The 23819-nt window shown below is 40.2% G+C and overlaps 1 protein-coding gene and 1 pseudogene across 4 annotated transcripts in view; one reads left to right on the top strand and one right to left on the bottom strand.

Annotated features, from left to right (window-relative positions):
* The first annotated feature begins 479 nt into the window (after window positions 1-479).
* LOC116086361 lies at window positions 480-1794 on the top strand (annotated as a pseudogene).
* Window positions 1795-17023: 15229 nt separating this feature from the next.
* Window positions 17024-23819, bottom strand: part of Tprg1 (tumor protein p63 regulated 1) — a 142553-nt gene continuing 135757 nt past the window's right edge. For all 4 annotated transcript variants that reach the window (XM_031363546.1, XM_031363542.1, XM_031363543.1 and 1 more), the window contains exon 6: window positions 17024-18486. In XM_031363546.1, coding sequence (XP_031219406.1) covers window positions 18292-18486 — 195 coding nt within the window. In that variant the 3' untranslated portion in view covers window positions 17024-18291. The remainder of the gene's footprint in view (window positions 18487-23819) is intronic.

Here is a 23819-nt window from a genome sequence, read left to right as displayed (position 1 = left end):
GAACTATCAATAAAAATTCTACAAAAATCCATTTCAGTCAACTAAGAAAACATTATTTTAACTTCATAGAAAATGGTATTGTAGGCAACCAAGATGGTTCAGTGAATAAAGGCTCTTATCTCAAAGCTAAAGACCCAAGTTCAATCTCATATTCCACATTAAGGTGGAAGGAGAAAACTAACTCCATGAAATTGTCCTCTGGGCTCCACACATGCACCATGGTGTACATGCTTCCTCCACATGAAAGAAATAAACTGACTTGAGATGTAGTCTAGTCATCATCTATTGTCTCTCTAGAGCTGTTTAAGGGAAGAAGGAAGAACACCCCACCCAGGTCTCATTGAACTGTTGCAGCAAACATGATTAAAGTATTTTTAAATTATCTGTTGACCAGATTCCTGGAAGAAATTCTACCAGGGTCAAAGGCCATGTTGAAATTGTATTGAACCAAGATTGTCCCCAAGAGCCAGTCAGTCACCATGATGTTGAGAATAGAAGGTGGGAAGGGATTTGTGGTGAAGGACAGGGGCCTACTCTGGTCCTGCTCAGCTGAGGAAGTGATGTGCTTCTTCTCTGATTGAAATGGCGCATCAGGTATTTCATCTACACCAGAGAAGACAGACCGAGTGGTGAAGCATTTGTCCAACTTGAATCGGAAGATGAAGTGAAACTGGCTTTAAGGAAAGACGGAAAAACCATGGAACACAGACATGCTGAAGTATTCAAATCCAACAGTGTTGAAATAATTTGGGTGTTAAAGTATACAGGTTCAGATAGTCCTGATACTGCCAATGATGGGTTTGTACGGCTCAGAGAATTCCCATTTGGCTGTAACAAGGAAGAGCTTGTTCAGTTCTTTTCAGGGCTGAAAATTGTGTCAAATGGGATGACACTGCCAGTGGACTTTCAGAGGTGGAGCACAGGAGAGCCTTTTGTGCAGTTTGCTTCACAGGAGATAGCCAAAAAAAAGGACATAAAGAAACACAAGGGAAGAATAGGACATCGGTACATTGAAATCTTCAAGAGTAGCAGAGCTGAAGTCAGAATCCACTATGACCCTACTTGAAAGCTCATGACAATGCAGTGCCCAGGTCTGTATGATAGGCCCCCAGGCTGGAAGAGCGTATAATAGCATCAGCAGAAGACCTGGATTTTAAAGAATGCGTGGGTGCCTATAGTGGATATGATGACTATGGAGGTTATAATGATAGGTGTGGTTTTGAGTCTGATATATTTGGAAGAGACTAAGCCACTGTTTCTCAGGAGTGTGTGTGATCATAGATATGGAGATGGCGGGTCCAGTTTTCAAAGCACCACAGGGCACTGTGTACACATGATGGGGTTGCTATACAGAGACACTAAGAATGATATTTACTATTCTTTTCTCATCTCTTAATCCCATGAGAGTATACATTGAAACAGGGCCTGATGGAAGAGTTACTGGTGAGACAGATGTTGAGTTTGCTACTCATGAAGATGCTGTGGCAGCTACTGGAAAAAGATAAAGCAAATAAGTAGCACAGATATGTGGAGCTCTTCATGAATTCTACCACAAGGACAAGTGGAGGAGCCTAGGATCATAGCTATGTAGAGCTCCTTATGAATTCTACAGCAGGGGCAAGCAGTGCTGCTTACAGTAGCTAGATGATGGGAGGGATGGGTTTATCCAACCAGTCTAGTTATGGAGGTCTGGCTAGCCAGGAGCTGAGTGGGGGCTATGGAGGCAGTTATGGTGGTCAGAGCAGTATGAGCAGATATGACTAAGTTCTTCAGGAAAATGCAAGTGACTATTAGTCAACCCTTCCTTAGGAAGAGAGGGAGCATCAAATAACATCTACAGGGATAAAAAGCTGCATTTATAGGAACTGGATGGAGTAGGAAGGATGTCCAGCATACCCAGTATGATGGTAGTTGGGTAATCCAATAGATTCTAATCACTACTGGTCAGTCTCTTTCTTTCCTTTTTCTCTGTTTTTTGTTGTTTTTTTTTTTAAGAGAAGAAAATTTAAGTTTAACAGTTTTGCATTACAAGCTTGAGATTTGTACTTACTGTAAAGTGAAAGTTGTGATTGTTTTTAAACTTTAAGCTCAGCAATTTTGATCACTGAAAATATTCATCTAGCACATAATAACAAGTTCAGTATTGTCAACTCCACTTTCAGCTTTCCTCAAGTTACTTGTTGTAGGAGTGTACTTAAACAGTAAGCATATCTCAGTTTAAAACAGTTTCACTCGCCAGGCAGTGGTGGTACACACCTTTAATTCTAGCACTTGTGAGGCAGAGGCAGGTAGATTTCTGAGTTTGAGGAAACTGTCTCGAAAAAACAAAAAACTGTTTCAGCTTTACTTACATTAAATGTTGCTCTTACTCCACAATACATCGAAAACTTGGGATACATGTTGGAAAACATGCTGTCTTAGCCAGGGCTTCTACTCCTGCACAAACATTATGACCAAGAAGCAAGTTGGGGAGGAAAGGGTTTATTTAGCTTACTTCCACATTGTTATTCATCACCCAAGGAAGCAGGAGCTGATGCAGAGGCCATGGAGGGATGTTCCTTACTGGCTTGTTTCCCCTGGCTTGCTCAGCTTGCTCTCTTACAGAACCCAAGACTACCAGCCCAGGGACAGTACCACCCACAAGAGGCCCTCCCCCTTTGATCACTAATTGAGAAAATGCCTTACAGCTGGATCTCATGGAGGCATTTCCTCATCTGAAGCTCCTTTCTCTGTGATAATTCTAGCTTGAGTCAAGTTGACACAAAACCAGCCAGTACACACACTTTTCTGGAAAAATCAAATACAGGAGCTGTGTCTATGATTCAAAATGACAACATTTGGCTTGTTTGTTAATTCTAGCTTTTTGGTTTAATATCCTGTAAGGTATGTGAGTGTACATTTTCAGTTTTGTTTTTGTTTTTGTTTGTTTGTTTGTTTGTTTTGTTTTGTTTTAAGATCCAGGACAATCTTGAGATACCACACCAATACTTTAGGAATTTGGTTATGTTGTTTGTATGGAATTCTGAGGCTTTGATTTAAATCTTATTTTGTATTGTGAATTTCATTTAGATGTATTGTACCGAGTAAAAGTTGTTAAATAAATCTTCCTTTTAAAAACCAGAAAATTTTACTTTTGAAAGGTAGTTCTATTCTTAAAAATGTCATCATATAAATACATGATCATCCATCCATTCCAAAGTCAGAAGTGAGTATGTTTGGAGCATTGGGGGCTATGTTAAATAATTACAGATTCTGGAATTCTAGTGTTTTGTAATTTTTGTCAGGTTTATATTATGTGCAATTGGTGAGATTAATTTTGTCATTTGAAACTATTCACTTTTATGCTTTAGTTTTAATTTAAAATATTTTTCATAAAAAAATGCCTCTCTCTACATTATGTAAGGTCTAGGCTCCCTGGGATTTAGACTTCCCTTTTCCTAAAATGCCATTGTACTGCATTCACACTGATCATAGGAACATCTAGTGTCTGGACCTCAAACATTGATGTCTAAGAATGGCATGAAGGTTCCTGGTGAGCAGTATGTATCTGGAGCCCATACTTAGCTGCTCTAACACTGTCTTCCTTAGAGCTTGGTGAATTTTAGAAAGCATTGGGAATCTTTTCATATTTATACAGGCACAAAATTCCCTAACACCAATTCACCTGGTTGATTTAACTACTGGTTTCAGAAGCACAGCCTAAACACATTCCCCACCAAGCTATGTTTCTATACCGCCTATATCCACAAAACCCACACTACCTACATAATCTCATTTTACTTTTGCCAAATTCATTTTATCTTTGGATGTGTTTGATGTGCAAATTATTCTTCCTCATTTTAAAGAAAGACATATCTCAATCATAGTGATGAATTATTGAACCTTGAGCTATTTAGAGAGTTGTTGGGAGGATAAAAACAAGATAATGCATAGGAAATATCCCAGCTCAGATGCCAGCACATAAGTGCTTGGTAAATGTTAGCTTAATGTCAGATCGTTCCTTACCCATAGCAAAGCATTTGTCAGCTTTGGTTCATGAAGCACCCTAATGCCTTGGAGGCATTTTTAGAGTTCCTTGAAAGAAACTGTGGTCACAGCACACAAGCTTCAAATTTCTTTGCCGCAACACACAGTGTGGATTGTAAATTTGAAACAAGAAACCTAACCCATGGCATTTTTGCAAAGCTGAATGGTTAAGAAAATTGTACTGAAACCTTATCTGTGGAATTTGTCATCATAACATAGAAGTTATAACTTAACATAACATAACAACTTCCAACACCTCCCTTACATGACTTTGGTCACTTCATTCTATTCCTCAGCACCCTGCGTCCTTCAACTGAAAAAAAAGAAAGAAGCATTGGTCACATATGGGTCTCTGGGAGACTGACAGTAAAACAAAATGTGTTTGAAATCTTGGAAACACAGTAAATTTCACATAGGCAAGAAGATATCGTTATGTTTGCACAAAAAGAAGAAGAAGGAGGAGGAGGAGGAGAAGGAGGAGGAGAAGGAAGAGGAGGAGGAGGAGGAGGAGAAGGAGGAGGAGGAGGAGGAGAAGAAGAAGAAAAAGGTTTTGTATCATTTTCACATTCTTTGAAAGGATCAGAGATGCCATCATTTCCTCTGCACTGCTGCCATTCAGGATTCCATTACAACCTCTTTTCTTTGTACCTATTCTGATCATTAGGATGACCTCTGGACATAAGCAGTGGTCTTCAACCTTCCTAATGCTGAAACCCTTTAATACAGTTTCTCACATTGTAGTGACCCCACCACCACCATAGAATTATTTTTGTTGCTACTTCAAAACTATAATTTTGCTACTGTTATGAATCATAAAGTAAATATGTGATATGCAGATCATGGTAGACAACCCTTTGTGAAAGGGACATTCACCCCAAGGGAGTCGAGACCCACAGGTTTAGAACCAATATTCTACATGTAGCCTCAGTCCCGTGTCTTCCCTCAGTATGCACTTCCAGGAAAAAGATGATCTTCTTCAAATTGTATCTTTTTTCTAAATGTAAGTTCATTATGACTAGATGTAAGAACGTATCGTCCTTAAAGTTGAAATGTTGACTGGATAACAGTACTCTCAGCATGCTTCCCTAATGAGGATGTCCCAGAAGTTTATTGGAGGCAATCTAGATAGAACTCAGTACCATCCATTCCCCCTTACAGCCTATCATGGGGTCCTTGAGCAGGCTCACCTGGAGAAACACAGCCACTATCTATCTTTGAATCCTGATTACTCGACTTCTGCCACCTGCATTCTGTTTTAGGCCCATGAGAAATCCTGCCCAAGAGCAAGCCTACTAATATTCCTTATGCCCCATATTGAGGGGTCTTTTAGTCAGTCCTTCCAAGAGCTAGCTGACTGAATAACCTCATAACTTTTTAAATTTTATTTTTAACTGAAATAGAATTAAAACACTTTCCTTATAGCAATAAAATATTTAGAATACTGGCCTGGGGATTCTTTCCTGCCTTAGACCATTTATGTTCCCAGATGAAAGACATGCACAGTCTTTATATTTATAGTATGCCCTACACAGCACAACAGTTGGGCAGCTGCCTACCAACCACAGTTAGAATCTACTTTTCTATCAATAAACCCAAGTTATTGCTTACTCTTTACCATGTTCCATCTCAGCTGTTCTTAACTCCAATTGACAGCCCTCTTGGTCACATTTTTATGGCTCAGCTATCCCATAGAGACTCTCCTTCTCCTCTCTGGCTTCTCCTTCCTCCTCCTCTTTTTCTTCTCCTCTTCCTCCTCCTCCTCCTCCTCCTTCTTCCATGATGGCTTCCTTTTCCTCCCTTCTCATAGTTCTCTCTCTTTCCAAGCCTGCAAAGCCCCAACCCAACCCAGCTATAGGCACCTTTATTCACCAATCAGAAATAACTTGTGGGGCAGGTTCCCCGGAGCTATGTGCAGATTCCAGGTCCTGGGGTCCACAATTAGCATTACAATGGACAGACAGAATAAGACAAAACCTTAACATATTCCCACTCCCTTTCCCCTAATCTCAAATCTCAAGTGGATAGCCTCATTTTCTTTAAGTAGTATTGTTACACACACACTCACACCCACAGAGAGAGAGAGAGAGAGAGAAAGAGAGAGAGAGAGAGAGAGAGAGAGAGAGAGAGAGAGAGAGAGAGAGAGAGAGAGAGAGAGAGAGGAGATAAAATATGCTGAGGCTGTTTTGTTATTTGTGTGTATGTAGTTGCAAGACTGGCCACTCTGCACTGGATTGCCACTAATGGGTTCATTCGCAGGAGAGGCTAATTCTCCATCTCCCAATAGTTCTTTGTCTGGAGGTAGAAACCCATAAACTTTCCCCCTTCCATGTAACCATGTGTGTTGTATTTGTATTCTTCTAGTCTTGTTATGCAGCCCTTTCTAGGACAGACTATTTCATATCCTGGTGTTCTGGCTCCTACAATTTTAATGCCACCTTTTCCACCCTGTTCCCTGAGCTCTATCTGCAGAAGCTGTGGTACAGATGCATCCATTGAGGCTAGGCTCCCCCAGAACTGTGGATCTTTGCATACTCTACTTGTAGTTGCCTTGACAGTCTTTATTTGCATTTGTAAAGAGAGTCTTCTTTGATGAGGAGTAGTAGCAATGCCTATCTCTGAGTACAAGGGTCAGATTTCGAATGTAGAAAGGAGTAATGCTGCTCTTACAAAGTGGACATAGTAGATTCTTTTCTAACATCCATGACATACTAGCCCTGGAAAGCTGACTTGGTTTTCAGTAGCAAGCATGATTTTCCCTGTGTTGACTAGGCCTTAAATCCCACTAGACAGCTCTTGATTGCCACTGACATGTGGGTGCCACTGTTTAACACTTTTATCCATGTCTTGCAGGGCTGATCATTGTCATGATTCATCACTGATTCACCTGGCTAAAACTGTTTCATTGCTTCCATCCCTCTGTGGCTTCTCTAGAACCATGGAGTACTGTTCAGCTGTAAAGCAAATGAAATTTTCAGATAAATGGATGGACCAAGAATCAGAAAGACAAACCACATTTTTGTTGTCCACTCACCTGCTGATTTAAGTGGTTTACATTTCCTGGCTATTGTGAATAGAGTGGCTATGGACATTGCTTTGCAAACATCTGTGGAGTACGATGTGGAGTCCTTTAGGCAAATGCCAAGGAGTGATATAGCTGGAGTGATCATAAGGTAGATGTACTTTTAGGTTTTTGGTTTTGGATTTCTTTTTCAAGTTTTTGATAGAGATTTCCAGTAGCCATATCAATTTGTGATTCCCACCAACGGTTGTTGCAGTAGGTAATTAATGATGCTCATACTGCCCAGTGGAGGTAGTACCGAGTTCTTCTCTATCCATCCCAATGTTCTGGATTCCCGAATGAAAGACACATATGTCCAGCTTTATATTTAATATGCCTTAATCAGCTCAATGGTTGGGCCACTTCCAAACTTCTACATGGCTAGCACACTCTTTCCTCCGATATTCCTGAATTATTACTTACTAACCCTATACTCCATCCTGGCTGCCCCTGACCCAGGCCTGCAGCCCTCCTGGGCCATTATCCCTAACTCTTACATGATGGCTGTCTCCCTGCCCTGTACTTTTCGGGCCTGGTCTTTCTCCTTTTCTGTCATGGCAGTTCTAACTCCTTTCTTTTCTCTTTGTCCCTTGCCTGTGAATCCTAAAGTCCCACCTCTGTCTCTCTCCCCAGCCATTGAACACTGGCACAGTTATTTACCAATCAAAACTGATGAGGAGCAAGGACGCTCAGTATCTTACATTAGGATTCTTCTGCAATTTTGGGAACCCAATTAACATAACACAAATGTTAAACCAAATCCACAACAGCAGTGAGTGAGGGTTACTCTTTCCAAACAACTTCAACTGGCAATTTGAAAATGTTAGTGGATAAGGAGGCAAATCACAAAACAGAAAGTATGCAGAGATAATCTATCCCTGGACGTCCCTCCCCCAGTGACCCACCTTCATTAGTCAAAATTCTCAAACTCCTAACCACTAGGGATAGTGTATTCAAACATACATATGAACATGGGGAAGGGAGCAAGTATTTAACATGCAAACTACAATAAAACAATGAATATAATACATTTAACATTGAAGTTTTCCTCCTTTTTATATGGCCTACTTCTACTAATCTACTACCTAGAAAGTCACTGAAGTCAGACAACTGGTCTGTATAGATTGTGGCTCACTCCCACTGAGCAGTTGACCAGAAATACCTCGGCTTCTCTTCTTGTCCAGATAGCTTTTCTGTGCAGAATATCTTTCAGGTCACTATGTTCTTCTTATTGCTTTCGGGACTTAAGTTTCTGCTAACTAGACTTTGTTTTAAAACTTCCAAACTCTACCAGCATGGTCTCTAGATGTCACCCATACAGCCATCCTGATTAGTTTATCCCTGTCTGAAGCTACAGCATGTGCCAATGTTACTATGTACCTCTGCTGTAGCTCTAACAATGTCTCTGAAAATCAGCTTTTGTGAAAACAAAACTTTATGCTTTCTCAAATCAAGGAGAAGGCCTGGGTTAAGACACTGTTTTGTCAAAACCACACCACAAAATGCAGTGGTTTCACAAAACCTTAGGCATGGGCTAAGGTAGGTGTGCACCATCTATGGCACAAGAATAGCTTAAGCGTTATCTTGAACCTTAGGTCAGGCTGTACATTCTCTGGAACGACCATTTCAACCTGTGGGTCTCACTCTGCTTTAATGTTTTTTGTCCTCCCTCAAACACTAAAAAGTTTGACTTTATAATTCTCAGATTACTTATGGCTGCCTGCTGTATCTAATTACGTTCTAATTCAGCGAATCTCTCCTTCCAAGTCCCATACCTTCATTGTCCGTTTTTAATCATTTTGTTTGCTTTTCTTTTGGTGTTGGTGCTTTATTTTCCCACGTCTCGCTCATAGAGATGACATTCGCCTTATACATTTGAGAAGGTTAATTGAGAAGTCATTGGCATACACAATGTAAACACCCTAAAGTATTGGCAGATGTAAACACTCCATAAACTATTGAAACTACCATGGAGAGGAAGGATGGAAATGTCCTTCCCAGGTATTCTTGGTCCAGGAGAATTTCTGAGGAAGAGAACAGAACTCACAGCATGATGTCTGTTTAACTGTGGCAGTGTCGCTCAAGAGAAATATTGTAACAGAGGCATTCTCCACCATATCAGGTGATGTGAACTTGCTGCCTTCTCTTGGGATGGAAGCTTCTGGATTAACCTAACTTCCTGCCTGTTGGAAGAGAGAGCTAATATTTTGGTGGATGGCCAATTTTGCAGCTTTGTTTGGGCAGTTACATTTATAATCCCAGCCTAGAGCTTTGCCCCCTGCTTGTCTGATGAAGTTCTAAGTGTTTTTACGTCTCTTAAAATATGCCTGTTTACACTGATGTCATATCACATGCCTGTGATCATAGCATTTGGGAAGCTGAGCAGGAGTATTGTCATGTATCCCAGTCTATCACAGGCTACACAGTGAGATGAAGACCGCTATGTGCTTCTATGTGAGACATTGTCTCAATAAATAAACGACAACAGATAAGGTTTCAAATTTAATGATTTGTGTTAGGTACCAATCTGATATAGGCAGAATGGAAGACTTAAGAGTCATGCCTGAGCCAGGCAGTGCTGGCGCATGCCTTTAATCCCAGAGCTTGGGAGGCAGAGACAGGTAGAGTTCTAAGTTCCAGGCCAGCCTCGGGGTTATACAGAGAAATCCTGTTTCAAAAAACCAAATGAATAAATAAATAAATAAATAAATAAATAAATAAATAAATAAATGAGTGAGTCATGCCTGAAACTATCATGTTGTGGTGTTTTTTTCTGAGCCATGCTTGTCTGTATTGGGGTCCAATCATTATTCTAACCCTCACATTGCATCATTTGTAAGACAGAAAGCAGTCCTGAGGCAGATTATGGAAATGACAGTCCTCTTATTTGCCCACTAGAAATTTCTTTTCCCATTTCTTAGTGGTTGCAGAAATAATTGCCATATATGTCCACTTTCAGATGAGGCTACTAAAGCATATGTATGGCTTTTTTCACTCAGAATCTTCCTGTGGGGTCATACCTTAGATTGTAAGAGAGAAAAACATGGAATACAAACAGCAACCCTCCAGATAGTTGCTAGTGCGAATGTTTTGTGCCCATTGAATCTCCAAGCACGATCTTGTGCATGTCTCCTCCACCTGGTGATGGATGCTGCTGCATTTGCACAACCTTATAGTTAAAGAGGTCAGATAGTGTCTAGTGTAGCATAGCACCTTAGGCCACATGAAGCTCAATTTGCACTCCCTAACAGAGTCCAACAGCAAGCCAAAAGTTGTTACTCGAAGGAAAAATAGTTATCTAGCTATTTGGAATATGCCCATTTAAAGCCCTCAGGTCTATCCAGAGATTCACATAGAGGAAGGGTCCCAAGGCTCTATGCAGCATCTCTATTTGCCACTGATACCTCAAGCACTATTAAATCTATTGAGGTACAAAGACAAAGCTATACAGGTAAAGCATGATACATGCTAGCTCTCACTCCTGGTTCATCCTGATCTTTCTCCTGGTCCAGGCTCAATGCAAATGTGGCAGCCTTTTTAACTTGGTCAGTAAGATTCAAGCAGTATATCCAAATAAGGCATCTGTATCCAAAATCTAAAAGAAACAATAGTTATTGTGGCTCTTAGTAATGCAATGCAACAACCTGTCACTGTCTTAGAAGTGACATAATGTCTTAGAAGTGACTGTCTTAGAAGTGATAATATAGCTATGGCCCTGATCACTGGTCTCATAGTGTTACTGTTTTGTAGGGAGCCGGCATTCGCCATGGCAAGATGGCGCCTACTTCCGCTGTTAACTCCTAGTAAACAACTGTTTGCGCATGTGCGTAGAGAACTGTTTGCGCATGTGCGTAGAGTGAAAAAGACGCCATGTCATGGTCCATTCTGGGGCATTACGTAGGGTAATGAGCGGACAGCCAATCATGGGCAGACACGCCACGCTGTGGGCAGACACGCCGCACTGTGGTGTATAAGTGCGGATTTGGGGCTCGATCTCTTTTTCCCTCTGGGAGAGGGCAGTAAACGTCGTTGCAGAAGGAACCTAGTGTGTCTGCGTGTCTTCTTCCCAGCGAGACGACTGCGCGGGCTACACTGTTTGATACTTTTTCATATCTGTGTCATATAGGAAACAAGTGGTAGATAGTGGCTGCTTCCTGCTCAGCTGCTTCTATCAACACAACAGCCCCAATAAATGAGCCATTATGGTGCCTTTTCCAAGAGAATTAATCAAGTTCTTCATTTCCTAGAATACAGGAAACTAGAGTACACTATTAGTTCTGCTAAAATCTAGAAGCCAACTGCTTCTAATGATATTGGTAATAAGGACATGGAGTATATGGGTGAGTGTGAGTGTGTGTGTGTGTGTGTGTGTGTGTGAGTGTGTATGAGTATGTATATATGTGTGAGTGTATATATGTGTATGTGTGTGTATATGTATGTGTGTACATATATAAATGTGAGTGTATATATGTATGTATGTATGTATACATGTATGTTTTGTATATGTATATTTGTATGTGTGTATATGTATGTAAGTGTATTTGTGTGTGTGCTCTAGTTTGCTTTTCTGCTGCTGTGATAAAACACTCTGACCAAAAGCAACTAGACAGAGAAATCATTTGTTTCAGCTTACATGTAGTAGTCCATCACTGAGAGAATACAAAGCATGTAACTGGAGGCAGAAACCAAAACAGAGACCATGGAGGAATGCTGCTTATTGGCTTGATTCTCATGGCTTATTCGGCTTGTCAAGTTGTTTTCTTAGACAGTCCAGGACGACCAGCCCAGGGTGCCTCTACCCACAGTAAGCTAGGTATTCCCATATCAATCATTAATCAATAGCCCCACCCAGATTTGCCTACAGGCCTATCTGAAGGAGGTAATTCCTTAATTGAGACATACTCTTCCCAGGTGACTCTAAATTGTGTCAAGTTGGCAAAAAAAAAAAAAAAAAAAAAAAAAAAAAAAAAAAAAAAAAAAAAAAAAAAAAAAAAAGTAGTAAGTGAAGACGAAATCAAGAGCACTCTATCAGTAACTACACCAGGCACTAGAGAATGCATGAATCCAGCCAAACTGCAAACACACCCTGGGATCAGCAGGGGCAGCCATAGCTAGTCTAACACGTAGTTCTGCCTCATCTCTAAACTGATACCACAAATCAAGCCCATACAATATAAAAGATCCCCAGATAACTACAAAGTTTTGCAGTTCATTTCACTAGAAAACTGAGGGATATGTATGGGGATATTTTAGGAGTTAACTTGTGGTATAGGTCTGGAAATGTTGCAGAATAAGAATATGCAACTACATGTTAGGTTAGCTATGACTGCATCTGTGCATCCCAGGGTGTGTGTTTGCTGTTTGCCTGTATTCGTGCATATCCGAGTGCCTGGTGTAGTTAGTGATGTGATGTTCTTGCTCTCTTGCTCTCTCACTTACTTGCTCCCCTATCTTTGTTTGGTTGTTTGGTTATTGACTTGGTTTTTTTGCCAACTTGACACAACTATAAAACATGAAATTATTTTTGTTGCTACTTCTTAACTGTAATTTTGCTACTGTTATGAATTGTAATGTAAATATTTGTGTTTTTAATGGTTTTAGGTGACACACACATGTGAAAGGAACATTTGACCCCCAAAGGGGGTCAAATTTGACCCACGGGTTGAAATCTGCTGCTCTAGATCCTCTAAAGAGATCAAGAGAGTTCTTCCTTAAGTCTATGTAAAGCACCAGCGTTCTTGAATAGCTCCACGGTGGCTAATCTCTATAGACAAGACCACAGTGTGAATTGCTGTAATTGAACTGGAATCCTCAAGTTTGGAGAGGAAGATGCTGATGAAGTAGCTGATTGTAGTTTCAGCTACACCTCAATCAATTGCTTGTAGAGATTAATTAGGACTTAATGAAGCTGTCTGCCTATGCTAGAAGCACTGGGGTGTATTCATCATTCCTGCTTTATCTTCTAGACTGAAAATAGAAAAAGAAACCTCTGGCTGACAGTATTAGACCAGGTAAGGCAGCTCATGACTACAATTTCATTACTCACTGAGGCTGGAGGATTGCTGTAAGAGTGATTGATGCTGTCTCAATACATTTCCAGAGAAAAAGATTTCAGTTCAGAGGTCAGAGAAATCATCTTGATGTAGGTTATTACTGGTAGAATTAATTGCTTTAGAAAAGAAGATGGGCTAAAATTATTCAGTGGTGGAGTGCTTCGACGCCAAACTTGGAGACCTGGATTCAGTACTAAGTGCAAAGAAAAGAAGGAGGAGGAAGAGGAGGAGGAGGAGGTAGAGGAAAAGGAAGAGGAGGAGGAGGGGAGGTCAAGGAGGAAAAAGAGGAAGGAGTAAATGATGAAGTAAAAGAAGAGGAGGAAGAGGAAGAAGAAAAAAAGACAAAAAAAAAAAAGAAAACAAGTGAAAATGAGGGGTATGGAGAATTCTATGCACAGGAACAAACATTAGTGCAAAAGCAATCTATCTGGTTAAGAAGCTTGATTGCTTCCTTGAACCAAGCAGCAGGCTAACAAGATAATGCATAAGGTCCCTTTCAAAACAGTTCCATGTGTTCCACAAAGTGGGAAGAGGGTATAAAAGGGAAGGAAAGGAAGTTCAGAGTTGCCTGAGATAGCACTGTGGATAAGATGCACAACTTGACCTTGTGGAGAATTCAATTCCAAGACATTTCTACACACATAATACACATGAAGATGCCTTGTGTATTCATTAAAATGAATTAATCCAAGCCTGCACATTCCACCCAGTGTCGTGTAATGGAGACTTCTGAAATATTTGGTAAGAAATCTTTGATGTGAAGTATAAAAGCTGACAAGGCATCGAATGGAGGTAGGAAAGGGCCTCGTGGTTTAAGGCATCACATTTCACCTTAGCTGCATCCCTGACATGAAATGTGGCTTACCTTTTGCCTTGGACTTGAGGGCTTAAAAGGGTCTAGCTAGCAGACCATATCATACTTCCCCTTTGTGTCTTACTGGGCTGTGATAACCAGCAGCATTACTTTTCAAATGGAGTTCTTCCTTAGCTTCCAGGGAATGGCCTCAGCAAGGAAATCTGGAGGCTTGGTCCTAAAGCGGGTTTGGAGCTCATTGTGGGAGGTGCAGACCAAAGATAAGTTTACACATCGGTGACTAAAGTTTCCTGTCATTGAGCATAAGAAGTCACTCATGAGCAGCGTCCCTAAACCACAGCTACAGGATGTGGGCACAAACCCTTGTATAATTGTTGGCCAAAAGCCAGAGAGCATTTCATCCCTGTGCAAATACTTGGGCTGTTGTTTTTTTTGTTGTTGTTCGTAACCTTTGAAAACCACAGGCATTAGCCTCTCTTTTTCTTCCCTTTGGCATAGGTCATCTTCTTTTCTCCAGCAGGGTCTCTTGTGTGTAAAGAATTTTGAAGGAGCTTTTAAGCCTAAATTTAATACCTTTGCCCTCTCCCTGCTGCCCTATGAAGTGCCAGGTAGAGGTAAAGCTACCTTACAAAACATCTGCTGGCTCTACTGGCTTCCGTAGCTTTGTCTGGGCGTTTTGATCAGATAGGAAGTCGGAGTGTTCCATGAGTGACTTTAGCCTTTAAGAAAATAAAGGTAATTTCTGGAAATCCCCCCCTAAACAACTATGGCCTATTGTTTTCTCACTCTAAAATTAACCCAGCTATGTGATACAAAGTTCGAAATGAATCCTTTTCCCTGGGAGTGAAAGTGCTATAAGGAAAGAACAGTGGGGTAGGAACTGGAAAATGTACTCTGATTCCAATATTGCCAAGAATTTACTATCTTTTCTTTCTCTCTATTCTTTTCTTTCTTTTTTGACTTTTTCTTTTTTCTTTTTCTCTTTTCTTTGGTTTCTAATCCTGTGTTTCATGTTCTGCAAAATAAAAGCATTGGTTTGGAAGGTTTCTATCCTTCCTTAGCCCCAGGGCTCTGTAAATTGGCACCTTTAATAATGTTTCAACAAAGGGACAATGAAACTGGGTCTCAAGGCAAAGGATCTGGAAGCAGCCAAGACATAAGTTAGCTTCTCTTTTCTATGTTAAAGGATGGGCAAAAGTCTAGTGACCAAAACCATCTAACCAACCACAGGGAAGCAAGGCATGTTGCCCATTACCAGCCTTTCCTCATAAACTAAGAAATGTGGCAACCTTACTTCAGTTTCCAAATGCCCTCACACCCTGGCATGCAAAGTTAAACTATACTACACCAGTCAGCATGTCTTTAAGTGAAAGAGCTGGCAGAGAGACACCGCTTGTTCTGAGACAACAGGAGACTTGTGTGAGATGTATCAGAAGCCTGTAAGTGTTTCTGCTATGGGAATTCAAGCAGATTCTGAAGGAAACCTCATTACAAAATTTGTACAGGGGAAAACCGAATGAAACAAAGTCCAGATAAGAAGGACCAGGCTTATGGGGATGTGTTTTTAGTTTTAAGGTTCTTATATCCAGTCTAGTTTCAAAATAGATGGTAAATTTCCACTTGGGAGGCATTAGTGGAACGTTTCAGATGACAGAGGGAAAAATTCAGGTGCACACACAGCTCCCCAGGTCTGAGGCTGTCAGCTGAGCACAAGAGCAAAGAGCACAGTGAGAATACAAAGCATCAAACAATCGCAGCTTCATGTGACAAAGAAATAATTCCTGTTGGGAACTGAATTGAGTTATTCTGCATGCCTCCTCATTGGTCTTTGACAGAAGTCCTGTTATATAGGCAGGACCTTAATGTTTTCTGTGTCAGTGAGATGGTTTGACACCATTTCACTGAGGTTCCACATCTGAGAAATAAGCATAAACGGCCCCAAGATTGGATATTAGAAAACTAAGCAATAGGAAATTTAAAGTAATTTTATAGGAAATCACATGATTGCTTAAGTTCTTTCCAAAACAGGTATCTAATTATCTGAGTGTTTAGCAACAACTGTTTAGAGAATTTTTATATTGACTTTTCAGATATTGTACTACACCAATGCTATTCACAGTGTACGTGCTGTCTAATCACCGTGTATCAAGTGAGTTAGGGGTCCAGACTTCAAGAAGAAGTCCTTCAATATTACTTAACACCAAAAAAGATGTTCATGCTTACCTAGAAACATTTCTCAAATTCCTAAGAGCTCTTTCTTATGGACAACTCAGAGAAAGCTTGTATGGAAGCTCTGTGTTTGCTCTTTAATATATGCGACAGATAACAGATCTTGGGATTAAGCAGCCTCTCTTCCTCTCCTTTATTCTGCTTCATTCAACTTTCACTGAGGATGCTACACTATGTCCTGTAGAAAGTCACGTAGGGTTGTCTGACTGAGCTTTGCAAGAGGGACAAACATACACAAGGAAATTAGTCATCAAGGAGAGCCTTAAACAGTAACTCAAGAGAACAAGCCAGGCATTTCAGAGGCTTCTGCCAGAAAATGCCACTACCTGGAGGCATATGGGGGGTTTTCAGGCAACAATATTAAAAATAATTGGCCAATAACGCCTTCTTCAGAAGTGTTGCCAGAACTATTGAATGACTTTTCATTCCACTACTGTTGACAGGACAGCTAAGGATTTCGACATTTCCTCTCAAGGTCTCAATAGAAGTTCCTTGCCTTAGGGACTTGAACAATGTTTGCCATCGAAGGGTAAAGAAGTAGGTACGACAAAGAGGGACAGAGGAAGGAACAAAATAGTAATGGAAGTAAAGAGAGCAAGACAAGGGCTGTTCAAGTTCCGGTTTCGAATGTCTGTACCAAAATGATAACTGACTGTGCCTGAGTCTTTGATTCTGAGGAAGCAAGGCCTCTCAAAAACACTGTAAAAGGAACCTTTGGAGGAGCCAAAGAATGAATTAGCTGAAACTTTCAACCTTAACATCAAGGTAAGCGTCTCAACTCTGAGTCTTAGGAGAGGCGGGAAAAACAAAACAAAACAACACAAATAACAAACAGCAAAACCCTTCCTGTAATAATGTTTATAGGGATCCATTCAGAGCTTCTATGGCAAAGATATGTAAGATGTAAAATATTTAAAAGGAAGAAATTAAAAGAGATGACATACTGCCTGGGTTGTTCAGTTACAGCTAAGTCAAGAGGACAGAAGAAATGAAAGGAAAAAATGGGTAGGAAATGAACGAAGACAAAGGTTTTGAAATTATGCCTTCAATCCAAACTTTCTGAAATCACGAACTAAACCACAGAGGGAGTCAGCTGATGGCCACAGCAGCCACAGTGCTCTTGCTTTTTCTGTTTCCCATGCTGACATTCCACAAAAGATTTCATTAGATGAGGGTATGTCATTGAAAAATACTTGAAAAACAAAGGCGCTAAAGAGAAGGGGCTACTGGACACTACTGACCAACTGTAGAATGTTATGATCAAATTGTGCTTTAGGAACTGACAGTAAGGTACTCGACTAATTGAAAAAGCCTTGGCATGGAGATCCTAATTAAGAGACCGTGGTAACAATGGAAAATTTGATCCAACACTATGAGTGAAGGATGGAATTCAGGAAGGTGGGGTAATTTATTTTTCCTTTTTTCTTCAGTGTTAAGGATCAAATTCAAGACTTTGTGCAAGGTGGGCAAGCTCTATGCTAATGAGTTATACCTCTAGCCTTAGAAGAATGTATTTTAACTTTGGATACAATAATGCTATGTCACATATCCATGTATTACTATAACAGAATGCATTTGGCATAGAGTTCAAACCACCCAAACCGGCAGGTTTCAGGGATGGATTATAAAATACACCACAGAGAAGTCTGGATTTGGAAAATGCTGGGGGCAAGGGGGCAGACATTGGAAACACTGACCCAGGGATGACTGGCAGACATAAGGAAGAGCCTGAATCTTGAGATACATATCAGAGAGGGAACTGTGGATTGGAGTGCCCTCATAAACAGTAGCTGAAATAACAGAGCCAGTGGGAGCCTAATGAGAGTAAAACAGGGTCTAGGAGATAAAAATAAAGATGAGGAAAGAATATGAAGATGTGAGGGAAAGTTTACATATTAGTAAATTGAAACATAAATTGCATCATAGATGGAAATTCAATTTCTCTCATATGAGACCTAAATTGTCTACCAGTTTAATCAAGCTTTAGATTTCCTAAAGCACTTACAAGTCAGTCCTTTAAATAGTATCTGCAAATAACTACAATAATCCAAAAACGTAGTGAATTTAAACAATTGATTATCTATAGATAATATACTTTATAACCAAGAGTCTCAAAAGCCAATACTCCCGCGCGCAAGGGAATAGCCAAGTTTGTTGCGGTTTCCAATGAATGACATGAGCCCTGTGTAGGTCTCAATCAGGATCGGTTGTGTTAACACCATCAGTTCCTTGCCACTTCCGGATCCAGCAGAATTTGTGTGGGCATTCTCGATAGCTGGAAGAAGCTTAGATGTGAACCCAGACAACTGCAAAACAAAAGGAGAAGCATAAAGTTAGTGACTCCAGTGAAGCTCAGAAACATCGCCTCCCGAGTCAGTCCCCAGTTGGGTGATAGCCAAGCTGTAGTCAACAAGTCTTCCATTTTAACCATGAATGGCTTCTCAGAAGAATTCGCATTGCTCTTGCTTGGCATTTAATGTAATATTCAGTCAATAAAGCATGCACATAGTAAAATTATCTGCCTTATTTATTTTTCATTATTCATAGTTTTTACAACATTTAAGAGTCAGCTTAATATTTTCCAGTAGTCTATTATGAATTAGACATTTGTTGGGCATTGCTGAATGTAAAAGCCAAATATGAACAACTGCTACCCTCAAAGTCAATTGAGTAGTCTACACAATACACAAACTGTGGTATTGCAAAGGTTGTTATAGAAAGCAGGAAAAAAGACAGAAAATACCTATGAACACAAAAGAGGAGACACCAAGCACAATTAGAGGATATAAAGAATGTTGTCAAAAGGAGACCCTGAGGCAATCCTGAGAGATTAGCAATATTCTCATGGGTAGAAATGAGGTTCATCAGGTTAGACAGGGCCTAGAGATGGGCCCTGTGTCTTCCAGCTCAGCCTCCTTCCTGCCACGTGTAATCACTCATGCCTCTCATTACTACAAAGGCACAGACGGAGAACACATTGAATCTCGGAATTTCAAACCATATTCCTTAAGTACAATCCTTGAGCAACAATGTGGAACTTTTCTTATTAATTTTCTTATTTTTGAGAACTACATATATGAATACTGCAGCAGCATCACTTCTGTCCCTCCCATAGCTCCCAAACTCCCCACATGCTTCCTCTTCCTTCCGTAATTCAAGACCTCATCTTCTTTATTATTGTTACACAAGATACACATATGTACATGCATATCTATCTATCTATCTATCTATCTATATATATATATATATATATATATATGTAGATAGTGAGAGAGAGAGAGAGTCTATTAAGTGGTGTATGTATGGACTCTGAGTTTACAATCTGGCATTGGACAACCTATGTGGGAGCTTGTCCCTGGAGGAAAACAATCCCCTCTCTCTACTAACATTAAGCAGTACAGCCAGTAGGGACAGGACCTTTGGAATTTCATCTTATCCATATCTCATTATGCGTGTCTTGTTATGGATACCTTTTTCTTCAAAATCCAGGCATTCACATTTCCTATGATGTCAAAAAAAGACACTATCTAGAAGCAGGCGTCCTGGTATGCTGTCTCATACAATCTTTCTACTGCTCTTCCCTCTTCCTCAATGCTCCATGAACCTTAGTTGTATGGTTGTGTTACAGATTTATAACACATTCAAGGGACACTTATTCTCTTCATTTTGATCAGTTGTAAATCTATGTAAAAGCCCTTATCTGATCCAAAAAGAGGGTTTGATGAGAAATGAGAACTTACTATGGCTGTATGAGTTAATACTTACAATATAGTTACAAATAATTCTTTTGAAAATGAAAAATGCACTATAACTAATAATGTTAGTATAATAGGTAACTTTGCACTGGGGACAAGAGTTAAAAAAAAAAAAAGCAAGTCAAGCAGGTAACCTGTTTCAATCTCTTCATTCAAACCAATGTGATATTTTTATTCTTTTCATTAGGCTTAGTTTAAAGTCATATTTTACTTTAAAAGGAAAATTACTGATTAAAAAATGTTGAACTGCTATCTAACTTGTACAGACCATAATTCAATCCACAACATTTTGTGTTTCCCATTTTCCTTCCATGTTTGAAAACCAGGTCCAAGCATCCCACTTCCATAATTCCCTCCTGCATACCCAATTTAAAACATTGCTTTTCTTCTGGGACTGAAGAGATGGCTCAGCACTTTGGAGCATTTGCTGCTCTTGCAGAGTACCTGTGTTCAGAGCCACGTGACAGCTCGCAACCATCTCTAACCCCAGTTGCATAGAATCTGACACCTTCTTCTGGTATCCAATAGCATTGTGATATGCAGAGATGTAGATCAATAACTAATACACATAAAAAAGTAAATAATAATAATTATAACAGTATTATTTCTTCTGTTGCATTTTATTGATATCACCACTCAAATATATTAACCAGTTTTCCAAGCATAGCTGCAAGTGCGGTCTTTACATAGTAAGCCATTGTGAGGCTATTACAACTTGGAAGTCAAATATATTTTTACTATGGGGTAGAATCTTTTAAGTATACAGAATGCTCTGTAATAGCTGTCCCTCAGACACCTAGAGCATTGCTAGATATACATGAAGTCTCTACTCATTCTCACCTCCATTCCCACCCTATGGAGCTATCCCAAACACCTCTGGGCCTTCCTTCTGAAAACACACACACACACACACACACACACATGCACACACACACACACACACACACACACATGCACACACACACACACACACATACTTTAAATTTCATATAAAATTACTTAATTGCTATTTAAGAAATTTTCATATAGCTGTTATTTGTAGCTTTTGGCCAAGTTTCCTTTGTTTAAAAATGCATCACCTTGCCTTATCTCTAGAATTTTGGAACAACCAAAAGAAATCCTTTATATCACTAAATATCCTTTAGTGGTAAAGATTTCACTAAATATCCCTTAGTGATCAAACATCCCTTCCCTTTAAGATGTAGGTTAGTGCATGTCTGCAATTCCAATACTAATAACAAGAGGATGAAGAGTTCAAAGCTAGCCTGGACTATGTGACAAGACCCTATCTCATTAAAAAAGACTCTCTGGACTACAGAATATACAGCTTCAAAATAAATGCAGCATTAGGTACTGAGATTAGAAAGATCTTAACCTGTAAACAAGGTACCCAGCAGGTGTGAGCCCTTGGGTTTCATATTCTCTTTCCCTAAACAATGAGTATACTGACACCATCAAATTCATAGGTAAAATGAGAGAGAGAAGCACACATGCGCATGCGTGCATGAACGCGTGAATGCACACACACACACACAGAGAGAAAGAGAAAGAGGGAGAGAGAGAGGGAGAGAGAGAGAGAAAGAGAGAGAGAGAGAGAAGAGAGAGAGAGAGAGGAAATCCTGTGTAATCATACTTTAGTAGTAAGAGCAGGAGAGTACAATGGGATAAGGCTGGAATTCAGAATCATTACAAAAACCATTAAGAAGTTTGTTTCTTACAAACAATACACATCTCTTTTATCACCATCATCATCACCATCACCATCTAAAATCCACAGTCTCCTAATGGTACAACGATTCATCTAAACATCTCCATTTGCCAAGACCACCTGTCTGATCGCAATGCCTTCTTAGAGATCAGTGTTTGTCAAACTAGATTACTGAACACTTCCTCGGCTCTCACATTAAGCCTCATTTCTTGTGGATCCCCTGTGGTCTCAGAATCTAAGTGCTGGAAAGAAAATATTGACACTACTTCATATTCAACATACTGCATTTCATTAGCTACACTTCATTCCCAGCCATGTCTGGAACACTCTCAAAGGAGGTAGGCATGCTTACAGAGACAAGCTGCTCCTTAAAGGAGTGGCAGACAAAAGGCTACGTCCCCAAGCTGGCTCTTGAGCATTTCAAGCACCTGAGCTCAATCTCTGTGACAGGAACGCTGTGTCATCTGATATGAATGCCACCAGCCACATACTTTTGTCTAAAAGCTTTTATACACCCACCTCTGTCTCCCGCTTTTATTTCTGTCTCAAAAACAGAGGGTCAAGTTTTAACAACTCCAGTTACACAGAGCCTGTGTGAAGGTTGGGGTGAAGCACACCAGCATTCGGGCAGGAGGAGGAGGTACAGTATTCTTGACTTTACAGCAATTATTTACCAGCTGAGTGCCTGGGCCCCTGGTTGCTTCAGGTGTCTGCCAGCAGCTCCCGCCTAGAATCTCAGTTTTCTTTATTAGGACCATCACTTACTTCCTGTTTATACTGGGCAAAGAGACCAGGTTTCATGCCTGCAGGCCCACATTCCTGAGCTCAGCAGGTTTTCCAAGCCTTCAGGCCACAGGTTTTCAACCTTTCTCTGCAGAGGAGGCACCCTGGGATGAAAAGCAAATTGTCCAATATTGAAGATCTGAAACCAGTTGGCAAGTTTCAGTGCTGGTCAATATGCATGGTATATGTGTACATTTTACCATCAATTGCTTTGTATGGACCCTGGAACTGTGGGTAACTTAGTGTACAGTGAAAATTAGTAGGATGGCACAAGTTTCTTTATTACACAAGTTTCCACACATTCTGACTTACGTTCTCATCCTATCTATCCAACTTTCTGCTCTGAAGACTACACACACACACACACACACACACACACACACACACTCAACACACATATACACACAACAAACACATACTTTAAATTTCAGATAAAGTGAGTTAGTCATCATCCAAGAACATTTCACATGGCTTTGTAATTTGTAGCTTTTGGTCATGGTTCCTTTACTTAAAATGTCTCAGCTCACTTAATGTGATGTTAAATCACTCAGACCTTGACTTTTGCATAAAATGTCATTATTCTTGTGACTTTTCAGACATAACTGTCCTGCTTCTGAGATCTCATAATACCCTGTAATCCCCTCTATTAACAGTCTTATGAACAGTACATAAAAATCTGTAAATAACCTTTTCTGAAAGCCAACCCCCTTTCAAATGGCAAGTGTCTCCAGGGTGAACTCTGTTGAACATTCCTTAGGCTTGCAGGTTCCTAGCATGCTGCCATTTTGTTGGGCTCAACATCAGGAAGATAGCCAATAAGAATTTGCTGAATACATGTAAAAGGAAAATACGTGGCTAAAGTTAAATGTGGTTCCAAGATGAACTCTATTTCCAGTATTCTCTGGAAAACAGAGCAGGAGAGAGAAAAGGTGACTGCTCAATGGATGCTGTGAGTTTCTGCAGATGGTCTGTGATCCATTCAAGGTATACACAAGCTTCAGTCTGGGTCACTGGTGCTTCTCCAGTAGTGTATGCCACAAAGTTGGGCATCTCAGCAAAGCAAGGGTTAAAGAGGAAAGGTACAGCAAAGCCTTCTAAGTACAAAGTGGGTTAAACAGATTGAGCCCAAGGGGCAAGATAGAAATATACAAGTCTACTTTGGCATGTCGGTGTACACAAAATCTCCCTTCCTTGATTTCAGTTTCTCTGCTTGGCTACACTCCTTCATCACCTGTGTCTGTCTGTCTGTCATCTGTCTCTCTGTCTGTCATCTGTCTCTCTGTCTCTCTCTGTCTGTCTGTCTCTCTGTCTCTCTCTTTTTCTCTCTCTCGATCACTTTCTTCCTCTGTCTCTGTCTCTCTGTCTCTCTGTCTCTCTGTCTCTCTGTCTCTCT

Source organism: Mastomys coucha, unplaced genomic scaffold (assembly GCF_008632895.1).
Source record: "Mastomys coucha isolate ucsf_1 unplaced genomic scaffold, UCSF_Mcou_1 pScaffold12, whole genome shotgun sequence".
Taxonomy (NCBI): domain Eukaryota; kingdom Metazoa; phylum Chordata; class Mammalia; order Rodentia; family Muridae; genus Mastomys; species Mastomys coucha.
The sequence above is the reverse complement of the archived record's forward strand: the minus strand, read 5'-3'. Positions and strand labels throughout refer to the sequence as shown.